This window comes from Scyliorhinus torazame, chromosome 11 (genome assembly GCF_047496885.1).
Source record: "Scyliorhinus torazame isolate Kashiwa2021f chromosome 11, sScyTor2.1, whole genome shotgun sequence".
Taxonomy (NCBI): domain Eukaryota; kingdom Metazoa; phylum Chordata; class Chondrichthyes; order Carcharhiniformes; family Scyliorhinidae; genus Scyliorhinus; species Scyliorhinus torazame.
In genome coordinates, this window is record NC_092717.1 from 219,099,774 (window position 1) to 219,127,173 (window position 27,400).

The 27,400-nt window shown below is 56.0% G+C and overlaps 1 protein-coding gene across 1 annotated transcript in view; it reads right to left on the reverse strand.

Annotated features, from left to right (window-relative positions):
* lama1 (laminin, alpha 1) overlaps positions 1 to 27,400 on the reverse strand; it is a 470,787-nt gene that overhangs the window by 106,099 nt on the left and 337,288 nt on the right. The window contains exons 36-41 of the mRNA XM_072468337.1: positions 23,651 to 23,813; positions 20,766 to 20,976; positions 18,795 to 18,911; positions 17,700 to 17,863; positions 12,996 to 13,134; positions 10,700 to 10,802 (exon numbers count right to left, since the gene is read on the reverse strand). Of these exons, the coding sequence (XP_072324438.1) occupies positions 10,700 to 10,802; positions 12,996 to 13,134; positions 17,700 to 17,863; positions 18,795 to 18,911; positions 20,766 to 20,976; positions 23,651 to 23,813 (897 nt within the window). The remainder of the gene's footprint in view (positions 1 to 10,699; positions 10,803 to 12,995; positions 13,135 to 17,699; positions 17,864 to 18,794; positions 18,912 to 20,765; positions 20,977 to 23,650; positions 23,814 to 27,400) is intronic.

Here is a 27,400-nt window from a genome sequence, read left to right on the forward strand (position 1 = left end):
GAGAGAGTGTGTGAGTGAGAGTGTGAGTGAGAGTGTGTGTGAGTGAGAGAGTGTGTGAGTGAGAGAGTGTGTGAGTGAGTGTGTGAGTGAGAGTGTGTGTGAGTGAGAGAGAGGGTGTGTGTGTGAGTGAGAGTGTGTGTGAGTGAGTGTGTGAGTGAGAGTGTGTGTGAGTGAGAGAGAGTCTGTGTGAGAGTGAGAGTGTGTGTGTGAGTGAGAGTGTGTGTGTGAGTGAGAGTGTGTGTGTGAGTGAGAGAGTGTGTGAGTGAGAGAGAGTGTGTGAGTGAGAGAGAGTGTGTGAGAGTGAGAGTGTGTGTGTGAGTGAGAGTGTGTGTGTGAGTGAGAGTGTGTGTGTGAGTGAGAGTGTGTGTGTGAGTGAGAGAGTGTGTGAGTGAGAGTGTGTGTGAGTGAGAGTGTGTGTGAGTGAGAGAGTGTGTGAGTGAGACAGAGAGTGTGTGAGTGAGAGAGAGTGTGTGTGAGTGAGAGAGAGTGTGTGTGAGTGAGAGAGAGTGTGTGTGAGTGAGAGAGAGAGTGTGTGAGTGAGAGAGTGTGTGAGTGAGAGAGAGAGTGTGTGAGTGAGAGAGAGAGTGTGTGAGTGAGAGAGAGAGTGTGTGAGTGAGAGAGAGAGTGTGTGAGTGAGAGAGAGTGTGTGTGAGTGAGAGAGAGAGTGTGTGAGTGAGAGAGTGTGTGAGTGAGTGAGAGAGAGAGTGTGTGAGTGAGAGAGAGTGTGTGTGAGTGAGAGAGAGAGTGTGTGAGTGAGAGAGTGTGTGAGTGAGTGAGAGTACCCCAGGTCACGCCGTCGCCGTTCACCCCTGCAAAATAAAATCGTCAGCCAGTCGTGGGGGAGGGGGTAGGGGGTAGGGGGGGGAGAAGGGGGGGTATGGGGGAGGGGGAGGAGGAGGTCAGGGGGAGGAGGAGGGGGTTGGGAGGGAGTGGGGTAGTGGGGGGCATGGCGGTCTGGGACGGGAGACGACAAGGCCAATGAGGATGGGTTGTGTGCACGGAAGGGGGACGTGGGGTTGGGGACGGTGGCGGTGTTGTGGTCCTGGGAAGGGGAACGGAGGACGGAGCGGGGAAATGATCCTACCATCCTGCCGGGTTGAGGGGGGGTGGGGGCCCAGCTAACAGTTGGCTGCGGGACGGAGAACCCCCGATGGAGTGCGGCGGCAGGAGGGTGGCGAAGACATCGTACCAAACCTGCGCCATGGTGAAGGGGTCTGTCTGCTGGCCGAGCGATGCGGAGGCACGGGCTGAGCGGTGCGGGAAACGGATACCGTGGTGGGCGGGATGGTGCGTGTCTCATTGAACAGTGTGCAGGCTGCCTGGGCATCCATTCATCCAAAGGGCTCTGGCTGCCGCTTGTCAAAGCGCCCGACTAACAACCGTCCTTGCCTCTCCCTCCCACACCAACGCCCCTCTTCAAGTGCATGATGTTTTCGCAGCAGGCGTCGCTGTTCGCCGCTGTGGCGGCAGCGGCAGCCATGCAGATGGCAAACTGTCGCGTGCGAGGAGGGAGGCTCATGGAGGCTGGGCAGAGGGAGTGGCAGCGGAGGGCCCCATGCCAGGCGCTGCTGCTACAGGCCACCATGCCCGACCAGTCCACGAAGAGGCGGAGGGTGCGGACCACCCCCACGTCGCCAGCCGGGAACAGGGTGACGACACAGATCCTGAAGCGTGCCCTGGGGACAAGGACGATCAGGTGGTCGTTCAAAGGCGGCGGAGGATTGCCATGCGTGACCGAGTGTACCGGGACCGCATCTCGTACGAGGACATGACGGAGGTGGCATGCAGGAGCAGACTCCAGATGAGCCGTGGGACGGTTGCACATATATACAACCTGCTGGCACACCTCGAGCCACGTGGAACAGGGGGAGGACATGCCCTCCCAGTGAGAGTGAAGATAACTGTGGCCTTGAATGTTTTTGCGACCGGCCCCTTCCAGTCGCCGAGCGGCGACCTGTGCGGGATCAGTCAGGCATCGGTGCACCGGTGCATCCGGGCAGTAACCGATGACCTCTATGCAGTCGCGGGACAGTTCATCGACTTCCTGGAGGCCCGCGCTCACCAGGCTGCCAGGGCATCGCAATTCGTCAAGGTGGCCGGCATTCCGATGGTACAGGGCGTCGTGGATGGTGTTCATGTCAACCTACGTGCACCACTGCGCTCCGGTACAATGAGGTGCACGCAGCAACCAGGGGTGTCGTGGAGAGGTGCTTCGGTCTCCTCAAAATTAGGTTCAGGTGCCTGGACCGATCAGGAGGCGCCCTGCACTACGACCCCGACAGGGTCGGACGGATCGTCGTTGCGTGCTGCGTTCTGCACAACATCGCCCAACAGAGGGGCGATGTCATGGAGGTGGAGGAGGCACGTGAGGCCGAAGAGGCTGCCAACGCTGATCATGAGGAGGGTGTGGTGGGGGAAGAGGAGGGGTGGAAGGGCGGCGGGGCATAGACACCATCGGGGCGCGGGATACGGCCGAGAGGCCGCACGACGGAACCGACTGGGGCGTCGGGCACGCGATGCGCTGATCAGCGCATGGTTCGTTCACTAGGGGGAGGGCATCGGTCTTCAGGGCACTGGTACCGTTGACCACGCGCGTTGGCACCACGCAGCACCCCCCCTCACACACGTCCCGCACCAACGCCCAACCCGACCAGACACGGCACCACCATCACGCCGCACTGCACCTGCGGCACCTCGTCACTGTCGGTAGACTGCTACCTCCGTAAGCGGGTGTGAACACTGCCATGCTGGATGATGACAGCCCGCTCTGCGATGAGTTGTAAGCCACAAATCGCTACTGATCGTCTGACTCATGGCCATTTCTGAACACTGCCACCTCGGTGTCCCCTCTATCACACACACTCCATCACATGTCCATGTGGGGCCACGGGCGTTGTCGCATGGAGGACAAGGCGTGTTAGGTGTCGGGGTGGGGTCTATTCCCGGCCTCACCCTTGCGATGATCCTCGGCCACAGCGCTCCGCACATCGCGGTCCCCGCGGCGCCGCTCCAGCGCTCCGCACACCGTGGTCCCCGCGGCGCCGCTCCAGCGCTCCGCACACCGTGGTCCCCGCGGCGCCGCTCCAGCGCTCCGCAGATCGCGGTCCCCGCGGCGCCGCTCCAGCGCTCCGCACACCGTGGTCCCCGCGCCGCCGCTCCAGCGCTCCGCACACCGTGGTCCCCGCGCCGCCGCTCCAGCGCTCCGCACACCGTGGTCCCCGCGCCGCCGCTCCAGCGCTCCGCACACCGTGGTCCCCGCGCCGCCGCTCCAGCGCTCCGCACACCGTGGTCCCCGCGCCGCCGCTCCAGCGCTCTGCACACCGTGGTCCCCGCGGCGCCGCTCCAGCGCTCCGCGCGGCGCCGCTCCAGCGCTCCGCACACCGTGGTCCCCGCGCCGCCGCTCCAGCGCTCCACACACCGTGGTCCCCGCGGCGCCGCTCCAGCGCTCCGCGCGGCGCCGCTCCAGCGCTCCGCACACCGTGGTCCCCGCGCCGCCGCTCCAGCGCTCCACACACCGTGGTCCCCGCGCCGCCGCTCCAGCGCTCCGCACACCGCGTTCCTCGCGCCGCCGCTCCAGCGCTCCGCACACCGTGATCCCCGCGCCGCCGCTCCAGCGCTCCGCACACCGTGGTCCCCGCGCCGCCGCTCCAGCGCTCCGCACATCGCGGTCCCTGCGGCGCCGCTCCAGCGCTCCGCACACCGTGGTCCCCGCGCCGCCGCTCCAGCGCTCCGCACACCGTGGTCCCCGCGCCGCCGCTCCAGCGCTCCGCACACCGTGGTCCCCGCGCCGCCGCTCCAGCGCTCCGCACACCGTGGTCCCCGCGCCGCCGCTCCAGCGCTCCGCACACCGCGTTCCTCGCGCCGCCGCTCCAGCGCTCCGCACACCGTGGTCCCCGCGCCGCCGCTCCAGCGCTCCGCACACCGTGGTCCCCGCGCCGCCTCTCCAGCGCTCCGCACATCGCGGTCCCTGCGGCGCCGCTCCAGCGCTCCGCACACCGTGGTCCCCGCGCCGCCGCTCCAGCGCTCCGCACACCGTGGTCCCCGCGCCGCCGCTCCAGCGCTCCGCACACCGTGGTCCCCGCGCCGCCGCTCCAGCGCTCCGCACACCGTGGTCCCCGCGCCGCCGCTCCAGCGCTCCGCACACCGTGGTCCCCGCGCCGCCGCTCCAGCGCTCCGCACACCGTGGTCCCCGCGCCGCCGCTCCAGCGCTCCGCACACCTCATTCCTCGCGCCGTCGCTCCAGCGCTCCGCACACCGTGGTCCCCGCGCCGCCGCTTCAGCGCTCCGCACACCGCGGTCCCCGCGGCGCCGCTCCAGCGCTCCGCACACCGCAGTCCCCGCGCCGCCGCTCCAGCGCTCCGCACACCGCGTTCCCCGCGCCGCCGCTCCAGCGCTCCGCACACCGCGTTCCTCGCGCCGCCGCTCCAGCACTCCGCACACCGCGGTCCCCGCGCCGCCGCTCCAGCACTCCGCACACCGCGTTCCTCGCGGCGCCGCTCCAGCGCTCCGCACACCGCGTTCCTCGCGGCGCCGCTCCAGCGCTCCGCACACCGCGGTCCCCGCGCCGCCGCTCCAGCGCTCCGCACACCGTGGTCCCCGCGCCGCCGCTCCAGCGCTCCGCACACCGCGGTCCCCGCGCCGCCGCTCCAGCGCTCCGCACACCGCGTTCCTCGCGGCGCCGCTCCAGCGCTCCGCACACCGCGGTCCCCGCGCCGCCGCTCCAGCGCTCCGCACACCGCAGTCCCCGCGCCGCCGCTCCAGCGCTCCGCACACCGCGGTCCCCGCGCCGCCGCTCCAGCACTCCGCACACCGCGGTCCCCGCGCCGCCGCTCCAGCGCTCCGCACACCGCGGTCCCCGCGCCGCCGCTCCAGCGCTCCGCACACCGCGGTCCCCGAGTCGCCGCTCCAGCGCTCCGCACACCGCGGTCCCCGAGTCGCCGCTCCAGCGCTCCGCACACCGCAGTCCCCGAGTCGCCGCTCCAGCGCTCTGCACACCGCGGTCCCCGAGTCGCCGCTCCAGAGCTCCGCACACCGCGGTCCCCGAGTCGCCGCTCCAGCGCTCTGCACACCGCGGTCCCCGAGTCGCCGCTCCAGTGCTCCGCACACCGCGGTCCCCGAGTCGCCGCTCCAGCGCTCTGCACATCGCGGTCCCCGAGTCGCCGCTCCAGCGCTCCGCACACCGCGGTCCCCGAGTCGCCGCTCCAGCGCTCCGCACACCGCAGTCCCCGAGTCGCCGCTCCAGCGCTCTGCACACCGCGGTCCCCGAGTCGCCGCTCCAGAGCTCCGCACACCGCGGTCCCCGAGTCGCCGCTCCAGCGCTCTGCACACCGCGGTCCCCGAGTCGCCGCTCCAGAGCTCCGCACACCGCGGTCCCCGAGTCGCCGCTCCAGCGCTCCGCACACCGTGGTCCCCGCGCCGCCGCTCCAGCGCTCCGCACACCGTGGTCCCCGCGCCGCCGCTCCAGCGCTCCGCACACCGTGGTCCCCGCGCCGCCGCTCCAGCGTTCCGCACACCGCGTTCCTCGCGCCGCCGCTCCAGCGCTCCGCACACCGTGGTCCCCGCGCCGCCGCTCCAGCGCTCCGCACACCGCGGTCCCCGCGGCGCCGCTCCAGCGCTCCGCACACCGCAGTCCCCGCGCCGCCGCTCCAGCGCTCCGCACACCGCGTTCCCCGCGCCGCCGCTCCAGCGCTCCGCACACCGCGTTCCTCGCGCCGCCGCTCCAGCACTCCGCACACCGCGGTCCCCGCGCCGCCGCTCCAGCACTCCGCACACCGCGTTCCTCGCGGCGCCGCTCCAGCGCTCCGCACACCGCGTTCCTCGCGGCGCCGCTCCAGCGCTCCGCACACCGCGGTCCCCGCGCCGCCGCTCCAGCGCTCCGCACACCGCGGTCCCCGCGCCGCCGCTCCAGCGCTCCGCACACCGCGTTCCTCGCGGCGCCGCTCCAGCGCTCCGCACACCGCGGTCCCCGCGCCGCCGCTCCAGCGCTCCGCACACCGCAGTCCCCGCGCCGCCGCTCCAGCGCTCCGCACACCGCGGTCCCCGCGCCGCCGCTCCAGCACTCCGCACACCGCGGTCCCCGCGCCGCCGCTCCAGCGCTCCGCACACCGTGGTCCCCGCGCCGCCGCTCCAGCGCTCCGCACACCGCGGTCCCCGAGTCGCCGCTCCAGCGCTCCGCACACCGCGGTCCCCGAGTCACCGCTCCAGCGCTCCGCACACCGCAGTCCCCGAGTCGCCGCTCCAGCGCTCTGCACACCGCGGTCCCCGAGTCGCCGCTCCAGAGCTCCGCACACCGCGGTCCCCGAGTCGCCGCTCCAGCGCTCTGCACACCGCGGTCCCCGAGTCGCCGCTCCAGTGCTCCGCACACCGCGGTCCCCGAGTCGCCGCTCCAGCGCTCTGCACATCGCGGTCCCCGAGTCGCCGCTCCAGAGCTCCGCACACCGCGGTCCCCGAGTCGCCGCTCCAGCGCTCCGCACACCGCGGTCCCCGAGTCGCCGCTCCAGCGCTCTGCACACCGCAGTCCCCGAGTCGCCGCTCCAGCGCTCTGCACACCGCGGTCCCCGAGTCGCCGCTCCAGAGCTCCGCACACCGCGGTCCCCGAGTCGCCGCTCCAGCGCTCCGCACACCGCGTTCCTCGCGGCGCCGCTCCAGCGCTCCGCACACCGCGGTCCCCGCGCCGCCGCTCCAGCGCTCCGCACACCGCAGTCCCCGCGCCGCCGCTCCAGCGCTCCGCACACCGCGGTCCCCGCGCCGCCGCTCCAGCGCTCCGCACACCGCGTTCCTCGCGGCGCCGCTCCAGCGCTCCGCACACCGCGGTCCCCGCCCCGCGCTCCAGCGCTCCGCACACTGCAGTCCCCGCGCCGCCGCTCCAGCGCTCCGCACACCGCGGTCCCCGCGCCGCCGCTCCAGCGCTCCGCACACCGCAGTCCCCGCGCCGCCGCTCCAGTGCTCCGCACACCGCAGTCCCCGCGCCGCCGCTCCAGAGCTCCGCACACCGCGTTCCCCGCGCCGCCTCTCCAGCGCTCCGCACACCGCAGTCCCCGCGCCGCCGCTCCAGCACTCCGCACACCGCGGTCCCCGCGCCGCCGCCGCTGGCCCCCTCTCAGGCAGTGAATTGGCCACAGCGTAGGCCCGTTCACGCCGGCGCGGTCACTTGGTCTCCATATCGGAGAATCGCCCCCTGTGTGTGTGTGTGTGAGTGTGAGAGAGTGTGTGTGAGAAGTGAGTGTGAGAGAGTGTGTGTGAGCGTGTGTGAGAGATTGTGAGTGCAAGTGTGTGTGAGAGAGTGTGTGTGAGTGTGTGTGAGAGATTGTGAGTGCAAGTGTGTGTAAGAGAGTGTGTGTGCGTGTGGGAGAGAGTGTGAGTGTGAGTGAGAGTTTGTGAGTGAAGGGAGTGTTTGAGAGAGAATTTTATGAGAGAAGATTTTAAACCGTGTTTTGGGAGTGGATTTTGGAAACTCTGATGTGACAATCATTTGGGAGATTCTAAGGAGAAAACCATAGACACTGACTTGGGTTCAGAGAGGAATGTGTCTTACCACAGTCATCTCGTATGCTTTAATGGGATTTTTATGTTAATGAAACCATTGTAGTTTCAGATGCACTTTGTAATCCATGTTAACCTATAAATTTGTGTGTATTTGGTAAGCTAAGGGGGCAATAAAGGAGTATTGTATTATAATCCAATATTTCCATGTTTAATACATGTTTGTTTTCTTGTTGTTGAAACTAATTAGAGATCCTGAGACACTGAGGCCGGGATTCTCCCCTACGCGGCGGTGTGGGCCGTACTGGCATGATCCACTCCGGCGTCGGGCCGCCCGGAAGGTGCGGAATCCTCCACATCTTCAGGGGCTAGGCTGGCGCTGGCGGGGTTGGCACCACGGGCAACCGGCGCCGAAGGGCCTCCGCCGGCCGGCACATGCGCGGGAGTGCCAGCGTGTGCTGCCGTGATCCTAGCGCATGCGCAGGGGGGTTCTTCTCCATGCTGGCCATGGCGGACCGTTACAGCGGCCGGCGCCGAGGTAAAGAGTGCCCCCACGGCACAGGACCGCCCGCGGATCGGTGGGACCCGATCGCGGGCCAGGCCAGCGCGGGGGCCCCCCCCCGGGGCCAGATCCTCCCATGCACCCCCCCCCCCCCCCCGAGGACTCCGCAGGCCGCCCGCAGAGCCAGGTCCCGTCGGTAAGGACCATGTTTGATTTACGTCGGCGGGACTGGCCGAAATCATGCGGCCACTCGGCCCATTGTGGAGCGAAGAATCACCGGGGGAGCCACTGCCAACGGCCCCCGAACGGCGCGACGTGATTCCCGCCCCCGCCGAAAAAATGGCGCCGGAGAATCCGGCAGCCGGCATCGGGGTGGGATTCAGGCCCCCCCCCCCCCCCCGGCGATTCTCCGGCCCGGGGGGGGGGGGGGGGGCAGAGAATCCCGCCCTGTTTGTCCATGTTTTATAGAAAACAGTAAGATTTACGATATTCTGAGCCAGAGTTCCATTTTGGGATCATCAGCTCCAGTTATTGGGCAGCATGGTGGTGCAGTGGTTAGCACTGCTTACTCACGGCGTCGAGGTCCCAGGTACGATCCCGGCTCTGGGTCACTGTCCGTGTGGAGTTTGCATATTCTCCCCGTGTTTGTGTGGGTTTCACCCCCCACAACCTAATGATGTGCAGGGTAGATGGATTGGACATGCTAAATTGCCCCTTAATTAGAAAAATGAATTGGGTACACTAAATTTATATATTTTTAAAATCCCCTCCAGTTATAACATCAACTGGGATTGTAACACCGTAAATCGTAAACCCCCTTTCCAAACATGCCTCCCCTGGCCATCTAAATCACCAGCTACCTCCACTGAAGTGGGGGCTTTGGTAGGCCAGGAGAGTGAAATCCTGAGTGCAAAGTCTGGACGTGGTAAGAGCTGGTCTGAACTTGGTGGATTTATTTGGATAGCCATGTTGCTCCTTTGGAGCGGCAAGTTACCTCGTTGGATATGGTCCGGGTGAGATTATTGAAATTGTTAAAAGTAAACATAAAAGCAAAGATTGCATAAACTCATTGGAACTGTCAAAGCTGTCAAAGAACTGTCAAAGCTGTTGTAGGATTACTCAATTTAATGTTTAAAATTGGTTAGTAAAGGTTTGTAGCTTTAGAGATTAAATTAGAAGGGGATTGAAAGGCACATTTTGTAATGTAATAAGTTTTGTAAATAAGAATCAAGGTAAGGGAATGCTGACAACATCTCCTACTTAGTAAATAAAGACATGAGGATAAAGATAACAATAAAATAATCAAGCTCATAACAAAATAACAGCAAACTGGTCAAGTGAATTGGGAATTTACAGCATCCGAATCAGGATGGTAAATATTAGATTTTACCCTATTCAAGTGTAAACTAATCAATCACCAATAAGACCATGTCCAGAAAAGGGTATAAAAGGTAGACTTTTGAGACCCTCAGTGCGTAGCCAGAAGAGACAACAGAAAAGATCACCTCAGTCAATAGAACATATCAAGAAGGAGAGATCACTTCGGTCAACAGAACGTGTCAAGAAACAACACCACAGTAACTGCAGTCCATTAACTTGATGTGCTACATCGTATTGCTCTTGTTAAGTATGACCATTTAAAAAATCTATATGCTTGTTATTTCATAACATTACCAGATAATTAACAAAAAACACCCATTGGGTCTATGCACAGTTGCGACTTGGGCTCTATGAGGTGAGGAATAGGTTGTAATGGGCTTAAACTGTCAAAGAACTGTCTAGCTGTCAGAAAATACCCACTGGGTGAGTTACCATGGTGGGGTTAAAGGCAAAAGGTGTTGGATGGGTGGGGGGAATGTGTTGCCATGGGTTGGCACCAAGTTGGTTTAGGAGGTATGAAGGACCACTGGGAGGTGTGGGTAGAAAGGTATGGTTTAGCATGGGCCGATGAGGAACCATAGGAGGGTGGGTGGTGGAGCAAGAGGTGGCATAGGTAGGCATGGATGGGGCATGGGTGTGTGTGGGATTGGGGAGTGAGTGCTATAGGACCTTTGCTTCAATCTTTTTAAAATTTAAGTCAACAAAGTGCCAGGGCACAGAGACTCCTACCTCCACACCTGGCAGCCTCCGCACTCTTCCCAGGGTTGGTGGACCCCACATCGAATCGACAGCAGAGAGGCAGGCTTTCCGCCCAGCCCACCTCCACTATGTAGCAGCCTCCACACTTGTTCTGGAGATGAGAGGCCCCACTACTGATCCAGCCCGGCCCCACTGGAATGCTAATTAGAACTGCGGGCATGCATTTTTAAATCCCATGAATTCTCCCGTCTCTGCACGCCCAACCCAGGAGTGAACATCTGGACCCAAGAGCTCACACCTCTCTGACTTTGCACATTTGAAGGTCAGGGGTTGCACGCCCATCCTGCTTGACATCAAAACTGCCCCTTCGTTTTCTGCAGAGTGGTTTTAGAAATGCCTAGAATGCGAGTTTATAATCTGTTCCTTCACAGAAAAGACAGATTTTCACAGTAAAGATTGAATAATACAGCACGGAAAGAGGTTATTTATTTCATTGTGCCTATGCCGGTACTGCGTAGGAGCCATCCAATTATTCCCATTCCCCACAGCACATTTCTTTCATTCAGTTCAATGGTTTTCACCAAAGACAGAGTGCTGAGATTAATGTTGAATGCCTCAAATGGACAAGTTACTCACCAGCAGTTTTTCTTTTCAAATCATTTGCATCACCCAGGAGCTCTGAACTGAGCTGAGCTGACTTCTTGCCGACCTCCTCAAGTGACTTTTCAGGACCAATTGCCTAGTAAAATGGTACAGAAGCAACATTTATAGCAAGATTAATATGAGCAGTAAGGTCACACAGAAAAAGTACATTACGTTGTGGCAGCCATTAATATAAGTAATGCATTAGTACAATGATTGGTGCTGCCATTTTGGCAAGTACATTTCTATGTATTTGAAGTGTTTCTGCACTGATATAATTCCACTTAATAATTTGTTTGATCTCTTTCCACACTCTGGTTGACGGATATCATCAGTGTGATCGCCAGGTAGGTAGTACCGGAGTTAATGATGATTGAAAAGCAGTCCTGTAATAAAGTGCAGGAATGGACTTTGAGGAGGACAGTGCAAACATGACTTAGAGAAAACTGGATGAGTTCCTGGTGAGAGAAGAGAATGGGGAACATGGTGGTTTGTGCGACAGAGACCTAACAAAACAACAGTCAAACCCGATCACCATAGTCATTTTGTATCTGACCATAAAAATGTAGGTGTAAACATAAAAGTATTTAGGTGCCCAAGCACCACTAAATGACACCAGGTAACACTGCAGACTTGTACTGTCTATAATTCCCACCGGAGTGCCACAGTGTCCCAGAAAATCAATCAATTGTTTAATCCAGTAACAAAAAGAATCATCAATGAGCAAATGCAGTGCCTCAGCAAAACTGAGAAGCAACTGCGTTGGCAAAAGACCATTTCCAATGAAAGTGAGGGGTGGGGTGTTAGCAAGAACTCATCCATTGCAAAAACTAACAAAAAAGACTTGCATTTATGTAGTATAACCGCTGGGTGTCTCAAAGTGCTTTGCAGCCGCTGAAATATAGTCACTGCTATAATGTAGGGGGTTGGTTCACTCAGTTGACTGGACAGCTGGTTTGTGATAAGGAGTGACGCTAATAGCGCGGGTTCAATTCCCGTACCGGCTGAGGTTACCACGAAGGCTTCGCCTTCTCAACCTCATCCCTCCCCTGAGCTGTGGAAAAGGCTGAGGGACTTGAGGCTGTTTTCGTTAGAGAGAAGAAGGTTAAGAGGTGACTTAATTGAGGATGATCAGAGGATTGGATAGGGTGGACAGTGAGAGCCTTTTTCCTCGGATGGTGATGGCTAGCATGAGGGGACATAGCTTTAAATTGAGGGGAGATAGATATAGCTGGCTTGTAATGCAGAACAAGGCAGCAGCACGGTTCAATTCCCGTACCGGCCTCTCCGAATAGGCGCCGGAATGTGGCAACTAGGGGCTTTTCACAGTAACTTCATTGAAGCCTACTTGTGACAATAAGCGATTATTATTATTATTATTATCATTATTATAGGACAGATGTCAGACGTACGTTCTTTACTCAGAGAGTAGTAAGGGTGTGGAATGCCCTGCCTGCAACAGTAGTGGACTCGCCAATACTAAGGGCATTCAAATGGTCATTGGATAGACATATGGACGATAAGGGAATAGTGTAGATGGGCTTTAGAGTGGTTTCACAGGTCGGTGCAACATTGAGGGCCGAAGGGCCTGCACTGCGCTATAATGTTCTATGTTCTATGTTCAGGTTAAATCACCAACAGTCAACCCTCTCTCAAAGGGGAGAGCAGCCTATGGCCCTTGGGTACTCTGGCAGCTTTCAATGTAGGAAAGACGGCAGCTACACTGATGTTGAGTGAGTGATCAATACTGGTCAGGACACCGGGCATAACTCCCCTTCTCCTCCTCAAAATAGTGCCTCGGGATCTTGTATGTCCACCTCAGAAAGCAGACGGGGCCTCAGCTTAACACCTCAGCCAAAAGACAGCATCATGGACAGCGCAGCACCCCTTCGGTACTGCGCTGGAGAATTTTGTTCTCTGGTTTCTGCGGTGGGACTTGATCCCACAGGCTTGGGCAGAGTTTTACGGCCCCTCTCGCCCGTGGGATTTTCTGGTGTCGGCAAAGACAATGGAGTTTTGAAGTGCTCGCTGTATTTTCCAAACCCTTTTGCAGCCCCACCCATGCCGCGAAGGGGCCGTAAAACCTCGCCCCTTGTGACTAAGAAGTGAGTGTGTGAACCGTGACTGACACTGTAAGCTTTGCCTCCGGTTTTTGTAACAAAACCATAAACATTTTCTTCATACTGTACCAATTCACTGCAAATAGGAAACAACTTTTAAGAGGTGGGCTTTGAACAGTGAGAAAGATTATATACCTTGGTTTAGCCATTTACAAGTAGAAGATACTCACCGACTTCAGCGCAACATCAGCTTTGCTCCTGGCTTCTAACGCAATACTCGCAGCTTCTTCAACCAGTGCTTTGATGCTGGAGTGTGTGTTGACAGGCACTGTGGCATTTAGAGACATGTTTCTCACAGCTGAGAGGGCACTAACGACAGGAAATAGTTCATTGCAATGACTCAGAGAGAATTACACTGGCATGCTGTTGCAATATCTCTACGGAAAATGACATTTCTCTCCCTTTTCTGATTCTGCACTCCCCTTCATTGGACTAAAAGGATGAGGCCACCTGCGTGGGCCACATCTCCAGTCTCTGCAGATACTTGCACACTGGAGAATCCTGCAGCTCCAAGGCATTCTGTTCTTCCAGTGCTCTACCTAAGGACTAGCTTGTTAGAAAAACTTACATTTCAATCAAGCGAGCATATATTTGCCTGAAATCAGGAGCACAAAGTCACTGACCAAAAGCATTTCAGTGTCATTAATTCTACCAGAACAAAGAACAATACAGCACAGGAACAGGCCCTTCGGCCCTCCAAGCCTGCGTCGACCATGGTACCTGTCTGCACTTACAGAGTCCGTATCCTCCTATTTCCACCCTATTCATATATTTGTCTAGATGCTCCTTAATGCCGCTATCGTACCTGCTCCCACCATCTCCCCAGGCAGCGCATTCCATATATTTACCACCCTCTGTGTAAAAAACTTGCCTCGCACATCTGTTCTAAACTTTTCCCCACGCACTTTAAACCTGTGTCCCCGAGTACTTGACTCTCCTTCCCGAGGAAAGAGCATCTGACTATCCACTCTGTCCATGCCACTCATAATCTTGTAGACCTCGATCAGGTCGCCTCTCAACCTCCGTCGTTCCAGTACAAACAGACCCAGTTTATCTAACCTCTCCTCATAGCTAATGCCCTCCATACCAGGCGACGTCCTAGTAAACCGCTTCTGCACCCTCTCCAAAGCATCCACATTCTTCTGGTAGTGTGCCGACCAGAATTGTACACAGTATTCCAAATGAGGCCTAACTAAGGTCCTGTGCAGCTGCAACATGACTTGCCAATTTTTATATTCAATGCCCTGACCGATGAAGGCCAGCATGCCGTATGCCTTCTTGACCACCTTATCCACATGCGTTGCCACTTTCAGTGATTGGTGGACATGTACGCCCAGATATCTCTGCCCGTCAGTACTCGCAAAAGTTCTATCATTTATTGTATAATTCCTACATGCAATGGACTTTCCAAAGTGCATTACCTCACACTCAGAAGCTGGTTTAGCACAGTGGGCTAAACAGCTGGCTTGTAATGCTGAACAAGGCCTGCAGCGCGGGTTCAATTCCTGTCCTGGCCTCCCCGAACAGGCGCCGGAATGTGACGACTAGGGGCTTTTCACAGTAACTTCATTGAAGCCTACTTGTGACAATAAGCGATGATTATTATTACTTGTCTGGATGAAACTCCATCTACTATTTCTCCGCCCAAGACTCCAACTAGTTTACACCCTGCTGTACCCTCTGACAACCTTCTTCACTATCCGCAACTCTACCAATTTTCATGTCATCTGCGATCTTACCAATCAGACCAGCCACAGTTTTTACCAAATCATTTATATACACCACAAACAACAAAGGCCCCATAACTGATCACTGTGGAACATCGCTCGTCGTCACAGCCTTTCATTCAGAAAAACACCCTTCTACTGCTACCCTCTGTCTTCTGTGCCCTGAAAGAACACTGCTTTTAGTATCCTCCATTTCAATGAGAAGAATATGATAAGTATGTGCATCTATATATTTTTCAAAAATTTAGAAAAAGAAGCCCCTTTATCTAAAGAATTGGGTGCATATAATCAAACTGTTGCATTTGATTGGTTAGGCCCAAGGTATCCAATGATGGCTGTGCGTGCCCCTCCTCAGCCCAACCGTATAGATGACACTCCCCAGCTCCTCCACTGCCTCCTCTCCACATGTCCTATCCCTGTTTGGGGGCTCCTTGCCCTCTCCTTTTGTCTCTTGCCCACTCCATGTGTCCCTTGCCATCTCCCTGTGTCTCTTGCCCTCTCATGTGTCCCTTGCCATCTCCATGTGTCTCTTGCCCTCTCCATGTGTCTCTTGCCTCTCCATGTGTTTCTTGCCCTCTCCCTGTGTCTCTTGCCCTCTCATGTGTCCCTTGCCATCTCCATGTGTCTCTTGCCCTCTCCATGTGTCTCTTGCCTCTCCATGTGTTTCTTGCCCTCTCCCTGTGTCCCCTGCCATCTCCCTGTGTCCCTTGCCGTCTCCCTGTGTCTCTTGCCATCTCCCTGTGTCCCTTGCCGTCTCCCTGTGACCCTTGCCGTCTCCCTGTGTCCCTTGCCGTCTCCCTGTGCCTCTTGCCGTCTCCCTGTGTCCCTTGCCGTCTCCCTGTGTCTCTTGCCCTCTCCCTGTGTCTCTTGCCCTCTCCCTGTGTCTCTTGCCCTCTCCCTGTGTCTCTTGCCCTCTCCCTGGGCCCCTTGCCCTCTCCATGTGTCTCTTGCCCTCTCCCTGGGCCCCTTGCCCTCTCCCTGTGCCCCTTGTCCTCTCCCTGTGTCTCTTGCCCTCTCCCTGTGCCCCTTGTCCTCTCCCTGTGTCTCTTGCCCTCTCCCTGTGCCCCTTGCCCTCTCCCTGTGTCTCTTGTCCTCTCCCTGTGTCTCTTGCCCTCTCCCTGTGTCTCTTGCCCTCTCCCTGTGTTCCTTGCCCTCTCCCTGTGTCTCTTGCCCTCTCCCTGTGTCTCTTGCCCTCTCCCTGTGTCCCTTGTCCTCTCCCTGTGTCCCTTGCCCTCTCCCTGTGTCCCTTGCCCTCTCCCTGTGTCCCTTGTCCTCTTCCTCTGTCTCTTGCCCTCTCCCTGTGTCCCTTGCCCTCTCCCTGTGTCCCTTGCCCTCTCCCTGTGTTTCTTGCCCTCTCCCTGTGTCCCTTGCCCTCTCCCTGTGTCTCTTGCCCTCTCCCTGTGTCTCTTGCCTTCTCCCTGTGTCTCTTGCCCTCTCCCTGTGTCCCTTGCCCTCTCCCTGTGTCTCTTGCCCTCTCCATGTGTTTCTTGCCCTCTCCCTGTGTTCCTTGCCCTCTCCCTGTGTCTCTTGCCCTCTCCCTGTGTCTCTTGCCCTCTCCGTGTCCCTTGCCCTCTCCCTGTGTCTCTTGCCCTCTCCCTGTGTCTCTTGCCCTCTCCCTGTGTCCCTTGCCCTCTCCCTGTGTCTCTTGCTCTCTCCCTGTGTCCCTTGCCCTCTCCCTGAGCCCCTTGCTCTTTCCCCGTGCCCCTTGCCCTCTCCCCATGCCCCTTACCCTCTCCCCATGCCCCTTGCCCTCTCCCCATGCCCCTTGCCCTCTCCCTGAGCCCCTTGCCCTTTCCCCATGCCCCTTGATCTCTCCCCATGCCCCTTGCCCTCTCCCCATGCCCCTTGCCCTCTCCCCATGCCCTCTCCCCATGCCCCTTGCCCTCTCCCCATGCCCCTTGCCCTCTCCCTGAGCCCCTTGTCCTTTCACCATGCCCCTTGCCCTCTCCACACGCCCCTTGCCCTCGCCACACGCCCCTTGCCCTTTCCCCGTGCCCCTTGCCCTCCCCACGTGTCCCTTTCCTCCCCCACCTAAATTTGGCTCTTTATACCGTCTGATTGGTGCACTGCAGGTTCCTGCATGGCTGGCTGCCCATTTTGGTTCTTGGTTCAGTCAAGATGGTTGTCAGTCAAAGATGTCGACTTTGCACAGTTATCGACTGGGCTCTAACCATTGCAAAATCTTTACAACCAAATTGTTAAAAGCACCCCCACCCACTCCCCATGCCCCACTCTGCACTCCCCACTCCAAGCATATTTGCAAGAGCTCTTTTATTGAAACAAAATTACACCTCAAAATGCATAAAGAAAAAGGAAAAGACTTGGCCTTATTTACCACGTTTCATAAAGACAGCGGGCAGATTCTCCGTCCTGCCACATCCATTTTCTGGTGCGCAGCGCCCCCCGCTGGCAGCGGGATCCTTCTGTCCCGGCAGCCAACCCTGCATGTCTCAAAGTACTGTCCGGCCAATGAAGTACTTTTGACGTGTCGTCCCAGCTGTAAAGCAGGAAATGCTGCGGCCAATTGTGAACACAGCGAGTGATGACCAGATACTCTGATTTTCTGTTGCTTGAGGGATAAATATTGGCAAAGACACAAAGGTTGACTCCCCTGCTCTTCGCTGATATTCCCATGGGATCTTTGACATCCACCAGAGAAGGTGGGCATACCATCTCATAACATCGTATCTGAAAGACAGCGGGCCGGATTCTCCGTTGGCGGGATCCTCCGTTTCGCCGGCAGCGCACTCACGCCCACGGATTTCCCGATGGCGTTGGGGTGCCCACAATCGGAAACCTCATTGGCTGGCTCGGGAATGGGAGACTCCCGCTGCCGGCAGGGGCGCGCCACACTGGAAAACGGGTGCGGCGGCACAGAGCATCTCTGAGAGTGCAGCGTTCCTTCAATACTGCATTGGAGCATCAGCCTTGATTTTTTTTGTTCAAGGACTGGAATGGGACTTGAACGCACAAACTCGCGACTCCCAGAGATGAGAGTGCGACTAACTGCATCTCAGCTGACACGCGCATGTACCCAATCCCGCCATGTTGCCTTGGCAACAACACTAAATAATGAATTGTTAACATAGAATGGTATACAACTGGCCACACTGATCACCAGTTGGTATTTGGTTTACATTGACTGACCTGTTTAGCAGATTAGCAAGCTTACTGAGTTCCTCGGCATGGTCTTCTGCCCTGTAGACAAGGCTAAGCACACTCTTTTGAGTCATCTCCATGACCAGTTTGTCAAGGTGCATCCTCATCTTAGCAGTCCACAAATCCAGTTTATCGCTGTATTGCTCGAGAAACTGTAGATGTTGAGACAGAGCAGCAACTTAGCAAAACATTGAAAATACAACTACATTTCACAACAGAGATCTCTGCTGGCTCCCTGGTAGGCTTCAGGGATACTTGGTGTCAGAGATCAAGTGTCACATAGGTCGATCCCAAATCTACGGCAGTTAACCAATCTCAGCAGTTATGATAGTGGCATTCGATCACTGTCGTGTGAATCTTATTGAACAGTGCACGCTTGTGGATATCGGATGGGACGGCATTCAGCTCTGATCTCCCCCAATGAATGACCCTTCTGACACCCACGATCCCAGTCACACGATCTGTGTTCACACCGAGCAGTGACACTCAGCCCCGGCAAAGAAGCGGCTCATTCTAGCTCTGGTCAGGTGTGCTCTAAGCACTGCCTTAACATGGATCAAGCTCAGCCTCGCGCACGAGGACGTGGCACTCACCCTGCGGAGGGTCTCACTCCACACCTCATGCCCAAAAACGGAGCTAAGTTAGAATTTTGTTCATGGCTACAGGGGGAGGCCAGTTTTCCCCTCAAACTTGCTCAATCCAATCTGATGTCACTGTGTCAACTAATAAGGCAACATCACTCATGCTTACTGGTCTCCGCAGAATAAAATCAATCAAAATCTAAATTGCAGGCAGATTAAATATTAACTAGAATAAAGTGGGATTGATATTCTGGTCAAGCTGCACCATTAGTCTTGTGACCTTTGCAATGTTGGCATTACTCAGTGTTGTTATAATGACTGCAGAATGGGTTGCAGAATGGCTTGATCTCCAGCTCAGAGGGTTGGTCACCTGGTGACTTGTTGTACAGTAACACTGGTAGGAACCCAAGGAACAGGTAAATGGTTAGTTTGCTGTCTTCGTCAGCCATAGCGACCAGCAATGGGCATAAAATCAAAAGTAGACAATTCTAATGAAACTTACAGTTGTGCTGTTCACAATGTCTTCCACCATACTGGCTGCATTGTCCACCATCTCACTTCCCTCTTGGATCAGGCTGACTGTCAGTGCCCTGATTTTCCTGGCTGCCTGCTGCTTCTCCTGTGTACAATTGTGTTGGACGTCAATTAGCAATTTGAGCAAAACACTGTGGCGGACAGTGATCCTTTGCGACAAAAACCCATATCCGAATGAAGAAATCCGAAATGGACTCAATATGCCGAAAGGCCTGTTTCTGTCTCAATAATGAACTCTATGATTCTATGAGGACATGATTACAGGCAGTCCTCAGGGTCACAACACCAACGGTTCCTGGAAACTACATTTTAAGTTGAAACGTAAGTCGAAAACGATTTTCCCATAAGAGCAATGGTATAAATCGGGGACTGGTTCCTGGACTAAGGCCCAATCCACTATTTTCACCAAAAAAAACCCGAATTTTGGACTCAATCAATCATAAAAAATAGTATAGCAATGAATTAATATTATAAAATATTGGGCGCGATTCTCCGACCCCCCACCGGGTCAGAGAATCGCCGGCAGCTGGCGTGAATCCCACCCCCGCCGTGTCCCGAATTCTCCACCACCAGAGATTCGGCGGGGACGGGAATCGCACCGCACCAGTCGGTGGGAATCGCGCCGGTCGGCGGGCCCATCCCCGGCGATTCTCCGGCTCGCGATGGGCCGAAGTCCCGCCGCTGTCAACCCTCGCCAGCCGGTGTGGATTAGACCTCCTTTTGAACGGCGGGACAAGGCGGCGCGGGCAGGCTCCGGGGTCCTGGGGGGACGCGGGGCGATCTGGCCCCGGGGAGTGCCCCCAAGATGGCCTGGCCCCCGATCGGGGCCCACCGATCCGCGGGCGGGCCTGTGCCGTGGGGGCACTCTTTTTCTTCCGCCTTCGCTATGGTCTTCACTATGGCGGAGGCGGAAAAGACCCCCTCCCATGCGCATGCGCGGGAATGCCGTCAGCGGCCGCTGACGATCCCGCACGCGTGCGTTGCCCGGCGAAGTCCTTCTGGCGCCGGCTGGCGTTGCGCCAAAGGCCTTTCCCGCCAGCCGGCGGAGCGGAAACTGCTCCGGCGCGGACCTAGCCCCTCAAGGTGAGGGCTTGGCCCCTAAAGGTGCGGAGAATTCCGGCGACGGGCCGCCCCAAAGCTGCGGAGAATTCCGGCGTCGGGCCGCCTCAAAGGTGCGGAGAATTCCGGCGTCGAGCCGCCCCAAAGGTGCGGAGAATTCCGGCGTCGGGCCGCCCCAAAGGTGCGGAGAGTTCCGCCCTTTGGGGTGGCCCGACGCCGGACTGATCCGCGCCGTTTTTGCCGCCGGGAAGCGGACATTGCGCCATTTGCGGAGAATCCCGCCCATTAACTTTAAGGATAGGTTTGGGGACACAATGAATCACCAAGTAAAGTGTGTTGGTACAGCAACTGAGTGCCTTGAATGAGGGAGATGGGTGGTGCAGAATGCTGATGCGCACATATGAATGTTCGGACTTGTTCACTGGAGAGATGTTGTAATGTCGAAACCGACATTGTAAGTCCAAAACAGGTGTCAGTTTATAAATGCTGTACATGCCATTCACCTTAATTCGAAAGTCATAACTTCCAGGACCATTTGTAAAGTTATGTGATTTGGGATTTTTATGGGGGATTTCTATGGGGTTTTCAGAGCCTACACTCTCAGAAATGACGGTGGCTGGGATTTACCGGACCACGCCTTGGGGGGTGGGGGTAGCATGACCGGTACAAGCTTGGAGGGCCAAAGGGCCTCTTCCTGGGCTGTATTGTTCTTTGAGAGCCTTTGGTAGTTAACCCTGTTCACAAACTCCAGCCATTTTCACCACTGACTGATCGTGTCTGGGACATGTATTTACCTCAGCATCAAAGAATCAATCCTGAAGGCTCCTGGAGCTCATTTCTGCTCTGAAAGTAAGGCACATGTTTTGTGTTTCCCTTTTACCTTCAGCTCTCCCAGGTTGCTCGAGATGCTGCGGAGAAGTCTGCTTGTTTCATTGGTGTTTTTGCGTGCTTCATTCACCAGCTCCTGGGCGTCCCGCACCCTGAGGCCGTGTTGCACTAACGTATCTACGATCCTTCTTTTCAAGTCCTCCAGTTCCTTCTGAGGTTTCTGAAAACCCTTCTGCACTGTGGTCAACAATCGTTCTGCAGCTCTGATTTAATTTATGAAAGAAAAGCAGGTAAATATCAAGGTTTACAGCTCCATAGATTTGCAAGTGCTGTTTAACCAGAACATTCCGCTATTAATGCCAACTAGTCCTGCACTCAACGCTCCTTTAGTTCAGCTTTGTAATACCTATGATCTGGTTTCACAGCAACATGCCTTGGTCAAAGGCCACATGTTCTGTGCTGATTGTGACCATGGAACATTATCCAGCACTTGTCCTCAGCAGCCACCCATTAGCACTTAGGCACTCCATTCTGTCCCAGTCGGCTGTTCTCACATTGCTCCCATTTGACAGCTCATCCCCCAAAATGGCTTCCCTTCTCACCTCTGCGTAGACAACTCGGAAGTGCCCTGAGATTTCACCCTCGGCCACTTTTTCCTTATTTTCACTCTGCCCTCTCAGAGACAAGTTCTGATTGGACCTCCACCCACGACGGAGGTGCCTCACCCACCACAGCTGATTTCTCAGTGCTGGGATCGATATCGCGGCAGGGGTGCGTTCGATAGCCATCGAAACAGGGTAAACACAGCAGTGCCCACCCACATCACGTGCCTCTCACACATATTTCCCCAGCTCTCTCTCTGCTCCAGAAATACCGGTCCCATTGCAAAAGAAATTATTCTGGGCATTCTGTGATGTAGATGAGCATTCCTTTCCTCACCGAGAACTCCCACTTACAATGGCCTGAATCCGTTTCTATTAGTATCAGGCATGGTGATGGGTGAGAGGGGTTGCTTCATGCTGATTTCTTGACCACACTCTTGAAACACTATCTGATGGTTGGCAGGAATATGAAAACTCTCAACCCCCCGCCCCCCACCTTTTCCGACCGCCCTAAGCTGATCTGCCTGATGAGGTTTTCTTCGACAACCCAGATGCCAACTTTGCTGAATAAATTAGTTAAACATAATCAACAAACATTTGGTGAGATGAAAAATGTCTTGTTATAATGAAAATTCATTTGCTGCTACCCAGGAAGAAAAACTTGTGTTGACATAGCACGTGCCGTGATCCCGGGACAACGTCGTTTGAACATTGTAAGGAAACATGGCAGCAAAGCTGTGAACAGCAAGAGCCCATGAACATTAAGAAAAACCTCGATCTTCTCTTTTGATTTAAGAGTTCTTGGCTGAAGGGTAAATATGGATGAGGACACTCGCTTTGCATTTCTTCAAATAGTGCACGGGATCGTTCTCATCCACTGTTTAACATCTCCTCTGAGACACTGCATCTCTGGCAATGCAGCACTTCTCCAGCACTGAAGTGGCAGCCTAGAGGGTATGCCCCAATCTCTAGAACAGTGTTCAAATTCATGACCACCTGACTCCGGGGTGGTGGGGGGGTGGGTGGGAGGCAGTGATCTCAGCTGAGCCAAGGAAGATGCTTCAAATACATGTGTTGGCCATTAAAATTCCCCAAACACCTACTGATCAACTTTCTGCGCTGTTGGTGAATTACACAATCCTGTTGATGAAAAGGTAGCGCATAAATTTGCACCGGAGCATTGGAATGAAGTGGCGAGCAGCAAATTCATCACAACATCACTTCAACTTGGGCGGTCAGCACAGTGGCACGGTGGTTAGCACTGCTGCCTCACAGCGCCAGGGGCCCAGGTTCAATTCTGGCCTTGGGTGACTGTGTGGAGTTTGCACATTCTCCCTGGGTCTGCATGGGTTCCCCCTGGGTTTCCGGTTTCTTTGCACAGCCCAAATATGCACAGTTTAGGTGGATTGGCCATGCTAAAATTGCCCCTTAGTGTCCAGCGGTTCGGTGGGGTTATTGGGTTACGGGGCTAGGGTGTGGGGGTAGACTTAGGCAGAGTGCTCCTTCAGAGGGTCGGGCAGACTCATTGGGCTGAATGGCCTCCAAATCCACTGCAGGGATCCTATGTATTCTGACTCAACAGCCGTTTGAACATTGAACATGAAGAAAGAGGATGGGAAATGGGTCTGGTGCAGGAAACCGGCGCTCAGTAAATGGCACACCTTGAACACAAAATCCCAAAATGGCGTCCTGCGGCTCACTCCAAATTGGGCCGTATCCATTTAAAACCGACTTCAAAGGAGAATGTTGTGTCCCGTCAGGGTTCTGCAATATTCACAGTCGCCCCCTTTGGTGGATGTGTGATGGAGCAAGCAATAAATGGGAGGGGTGAGATTGGACAGATATGGGCCGCAGTGTTGCTGTGCAGCTAGGAAGGCTGTGCACTTCCATTAACCTAATCCACAATAACGTAACCGCAAGAAGTTGTAGTTATTGTCCATTGGCAGCCATCAGCGGTCCCTTTGAGGGCCGCAGGTTAGACAGCTGTCAATCGAGGAAATCCTCAGAGTGTATATGTTACACATGCTGTGTCCAGTTTACATAGAACCTGTCAGTGGAATGCTAAAACAGGCAGCATACCCCCTGATAAGTATCTTCAAAGAACCTACTGCCTGCTTTAGGAAGGTCCATGATCATCTGGAAGTCACCAGGCCAACGCATTTTGAACAGATCAAGATCGCATCTTGAAATTTGCTCCACAACTCCAGCATCATAATGAAAATCCAGATGCGATGGGCTACATTCTTCACCTGGACACTTTATTATTTGCAAACTGTGTCGAAACAGCTGTCTTTAGACAGAACAACAGACCCCTGTCCCTTATCGAAGCACTCACTTCAATTCCAATCCTGACATTTCTTTTGACTGATTCAACACTCTGCTTCGCATGATTTCCAGCATATTCCAGATCTCATGCTGAAGTTGCTGCAGTTTTGAGTCTGAAAGATTCAGGTCAGGGCCCAAGGTCTCATTCAGGTGATTCACCACATCGACAAGAGCTGAGGAGGAACAATTAGGTCAGGTTAGTACATGACATTTGAAGAAAAATAATCCGGAGGTCAGAAACAATCCATCAACTGAACAAAATCTGCACCCGAACAAGGGGGCCAGGTGCGGAACAGAAACTGGTGCCGCCCGAATGTTAGATTCACCATTGATATATGCCACATAGCTAGTTATTGCCCTGATGGGGATCAATCAGATTTGTTCACATATTGGTAAAGGAATTTTGCAATTTGGAAACTAGATTGTTGCTTGGGAACAGAAGATTATAACCGACCAATCAAGAAGATCGGGCGTGCCCAAATGGATGCACGAGGTGGCCAATAGATGCCGGGAGAAGCTTCCCAGCAGCCAGTCCGCTCGCGAGATTTATCCAGAATTCCCAGTTGTGTTCGGGCTGGGGGGAGATCGGGAATTTTTTTCCGTGGGCTTTGGAGATCGGGACGCCATGTAAAAATGGCAAACTGATCTCTAGCTACAACGGGGAGTTCTGGCGAGCGGAGCTCCCCATTGTAAAAAACGGGGCTATATGAGACCTCGGCCGCACGTTCCCCCTTTAGGCCACTTATTCAAAGCGAGTCGTAAGACCATAAGAACATAAGACATGAGAGCAAATTAGGCCACTCGGCCCATTGAGTCTACTCCGCCATTCAATCATGGCGGATATTTTTCTCATCCCCATTCTCCTACCTTCTCCCTGTCGTAATATACACATCAGTATATGATGGTGCAGAGACACACACTGACTGACACACTGCAAGACCAATCTACACACACAACACAGCAGCCAACCACCAGTTAGGGCACGGTCACTATAAAGACAGAGGGCACTAGTTTTCCCGCTCATTCGGGATGCAGCCTCTGAGACAGACAGAGCCCGCAGTCAGTAACACAAACATCCACCATGTGCGAGCAGTATAGGCTGGTCAGGTTAGGCATAGGTCTTCAGTCAATCTAACATAGTGTCGACCCACAGTGCAAGTATGTTTAACAGCTCTTCGTTAAATAAAATAGAGTTGTACTATTACAAGTGTTGGTAGCCGACTTCCGGTAGCGGCCATGATCTGCTAAGTCACGCGAACGGCAGCTCCCGCAGGGATCGGTGTGTCGGGCCGCTAAAAGGAGCGGCGGCGGCAGTTAACAGGAGGGATCGGCGTGGGAACAGACGTGGGAGAGCACCCCCCCCCCCCCCCCCCCCCCAGCTGGTGGATGGAGAGGTTCAGGAGCGGAGCCAGAAGACGCGCGACCCCGGGGAAGAAGGTCGAGAAAGTTCGGGAGGACAAAATGGCGGCCGGAGAGGATCGGGAGGTGTGGGCCCAGTGGGCCAGAGAACAACAGGAGCTCCTGAAAAACTGCTTCATGGAGCTGAAAACAGAGATGCTGGCCTCCATGGAGAGAATTGTGGTGACCCAGAAGGCGCAGGAGGACATCAAGGAGGTGAGGAGGAAGGTGGCAGAGAACGAGGACGAGGTCCTGGGCCTGGTGGTGAAAGTGGAGGCACATGAGGCGCTCCATAAGAGATGGCAGGAGAGGCTGGATGACCTTGAGTGCAGATCTCGGAGCCACAATCTGCAGATCCTGGGCCTTCCTGAAGGAGCGGGGGGGCAGACGCGAGCACGTACGTGGCCACAATGTTGGGGACGCTGATGGGTGCGGGGGCCTTCCCACGGCCCTTGGAGCTGGATGGGGCGCACAGGGTTCTTGCCAGAAAGCCGAAGATAAACGAGTCACCGAGGGCGATGGTGATACGGTTTCAGTGCGTGGCAGACCGGGAGCGAGTCCTGCGGTGAGCGAAGAAAGAGCGGAGCAGTAAGTGGGAGAATGGCGAGATCCGAATTTACCAGGACCTGGGAGCTGAGCTGGTGAGGAGGCGTGCAGGTTTTAACCGGGCGAAGGCGGTCCTCCACGGTAAAGGGGTGGTGTTTGGGCTCCTGGACCCGGCGAGACTGTGAGTAATATGCCAGGACAGGCACCACTATTTTGATACCCTAGACGAGGCGTGGTCATTCATCAGGCAGGAGGAGCTGGACCTGAACTAAGGGACTGTTGTATGGGGGTGAAATGTGCGGGTGGGGAGGGATCGAGGGGAGGACGGCAGTTAAGCATAAGTTTATGGGCATGTCTGCCCCAGTTTGGTTGGGGGTTCTGTTGTTTGTTTTGCTTGTTTTCCAGGTGTTTTGTTTTCCAGGTGTTCGGTGCTAGGGGGTGTGAAATGCCCGGGACGGGCTGTCCGGCGCACGGGGAGGTCCCAGATGGCGCTTGCCCACCTACCCTGCGGGGGGGGGGGGGTAGAGCGGCCTGAAGGAGGCAACAAGTTAAGTGTTGGTGTATAGAGGCGGGAGCGGCCGGGGTCAGCATGGGTGAGCTGACTCACGGAAGCACAATGGGGGGGGGGGAACCAGAGCTAAGCGGATGCTTGGCAGGGGAGGGGGGATGGGGGGGCTGCGGGGGATTTTGGGGGGGAAGGGGTGCTGCTTTGCTGCCTGAAGGGGAGCCAGGTGAGGGGTATGGGTGGAGAGTTGGGCGAGGGGGCCGCCGGGGGGAGAGCTGGAGGCGGGTGGCGGGGGAACGCGGTTGGCCGAAAAAGGGAGATGGCTAGTTGGCGGGATGGGGGGATGGTTACCCTTCCCGACCAGGCTGATCACGTGAAACGTGAGGGGCCTGAATGGGCCGGTCATGCGGTCCCGGGTGTTCTCGCATTTAAAGGGGTTAAAGGCAGATGTGGCCATGTTGCAAGAGACGCACTTAAAGCTCGCAGACCAGATGAGGCTAAGGAAAGGATGGGTGGGACTGGTGTTTCACTCGGGGTTAGACTCAAAGATCAGAGGAGTGGCTATTTTGGTCAGTAAATGAGTGACATTTGAGGCGGGGAGCATCGTGGCGGATAAGGAGGGCAGATATATAATGGTGAGTGGCAAGCTGCAGGGGGCCCCGGTGGAGCATCTGGAATAAGGTGGGTGAACTTGCGGCATGGGTTGGTACCTGGGACTTTGATGTTGTGGCCATTTCGGAGATATGGATAGAGAAGGGACAGGAATGGTTGTTGCAGGTGCTGGGGTTTAGATATTTCAGTAAGCTCAGGGAAGGTGGTAAAAGAGGGGGAGGGGTGGAATTGTTAGTCAAGGACAGTATTACGGTGGCAGAAAGGACGTTTGATGAGGACTCGTCTACTGAGTTAGTATGGGCTGAGGTTAGAAACAGGAAAGGAGAGGTCATCCTGTTAGGGGTTTTCTATAGGCCTCCGAAAAGTTCCAGAGATGTAGAGGAAAGAATTGCAAAGATGATTCTGGATAGGAGCGAAAGCAACAGGGTAGTTGTTATGGGGGACTTTAACTTCCCAAATATTGACTGGAAACGCTATAGTTCGAGTACTTTAGATGGATCTGTTTTTGTCCAATGTGTGCAGGAGGGTTTCCTGACACAGTCTGTAGGTAGGCCAACGAGAGGCGAGGCCATATTGGATTTGGTACTGGGTAATGAACCAGGACAGGTGTTAGATTTGGAGGTAGGTGAGCACTTTGGAGATAGTGACCACAATTCGATTACGTTCACTTTAGTGATGGAAAGGGATAGGTATATACCG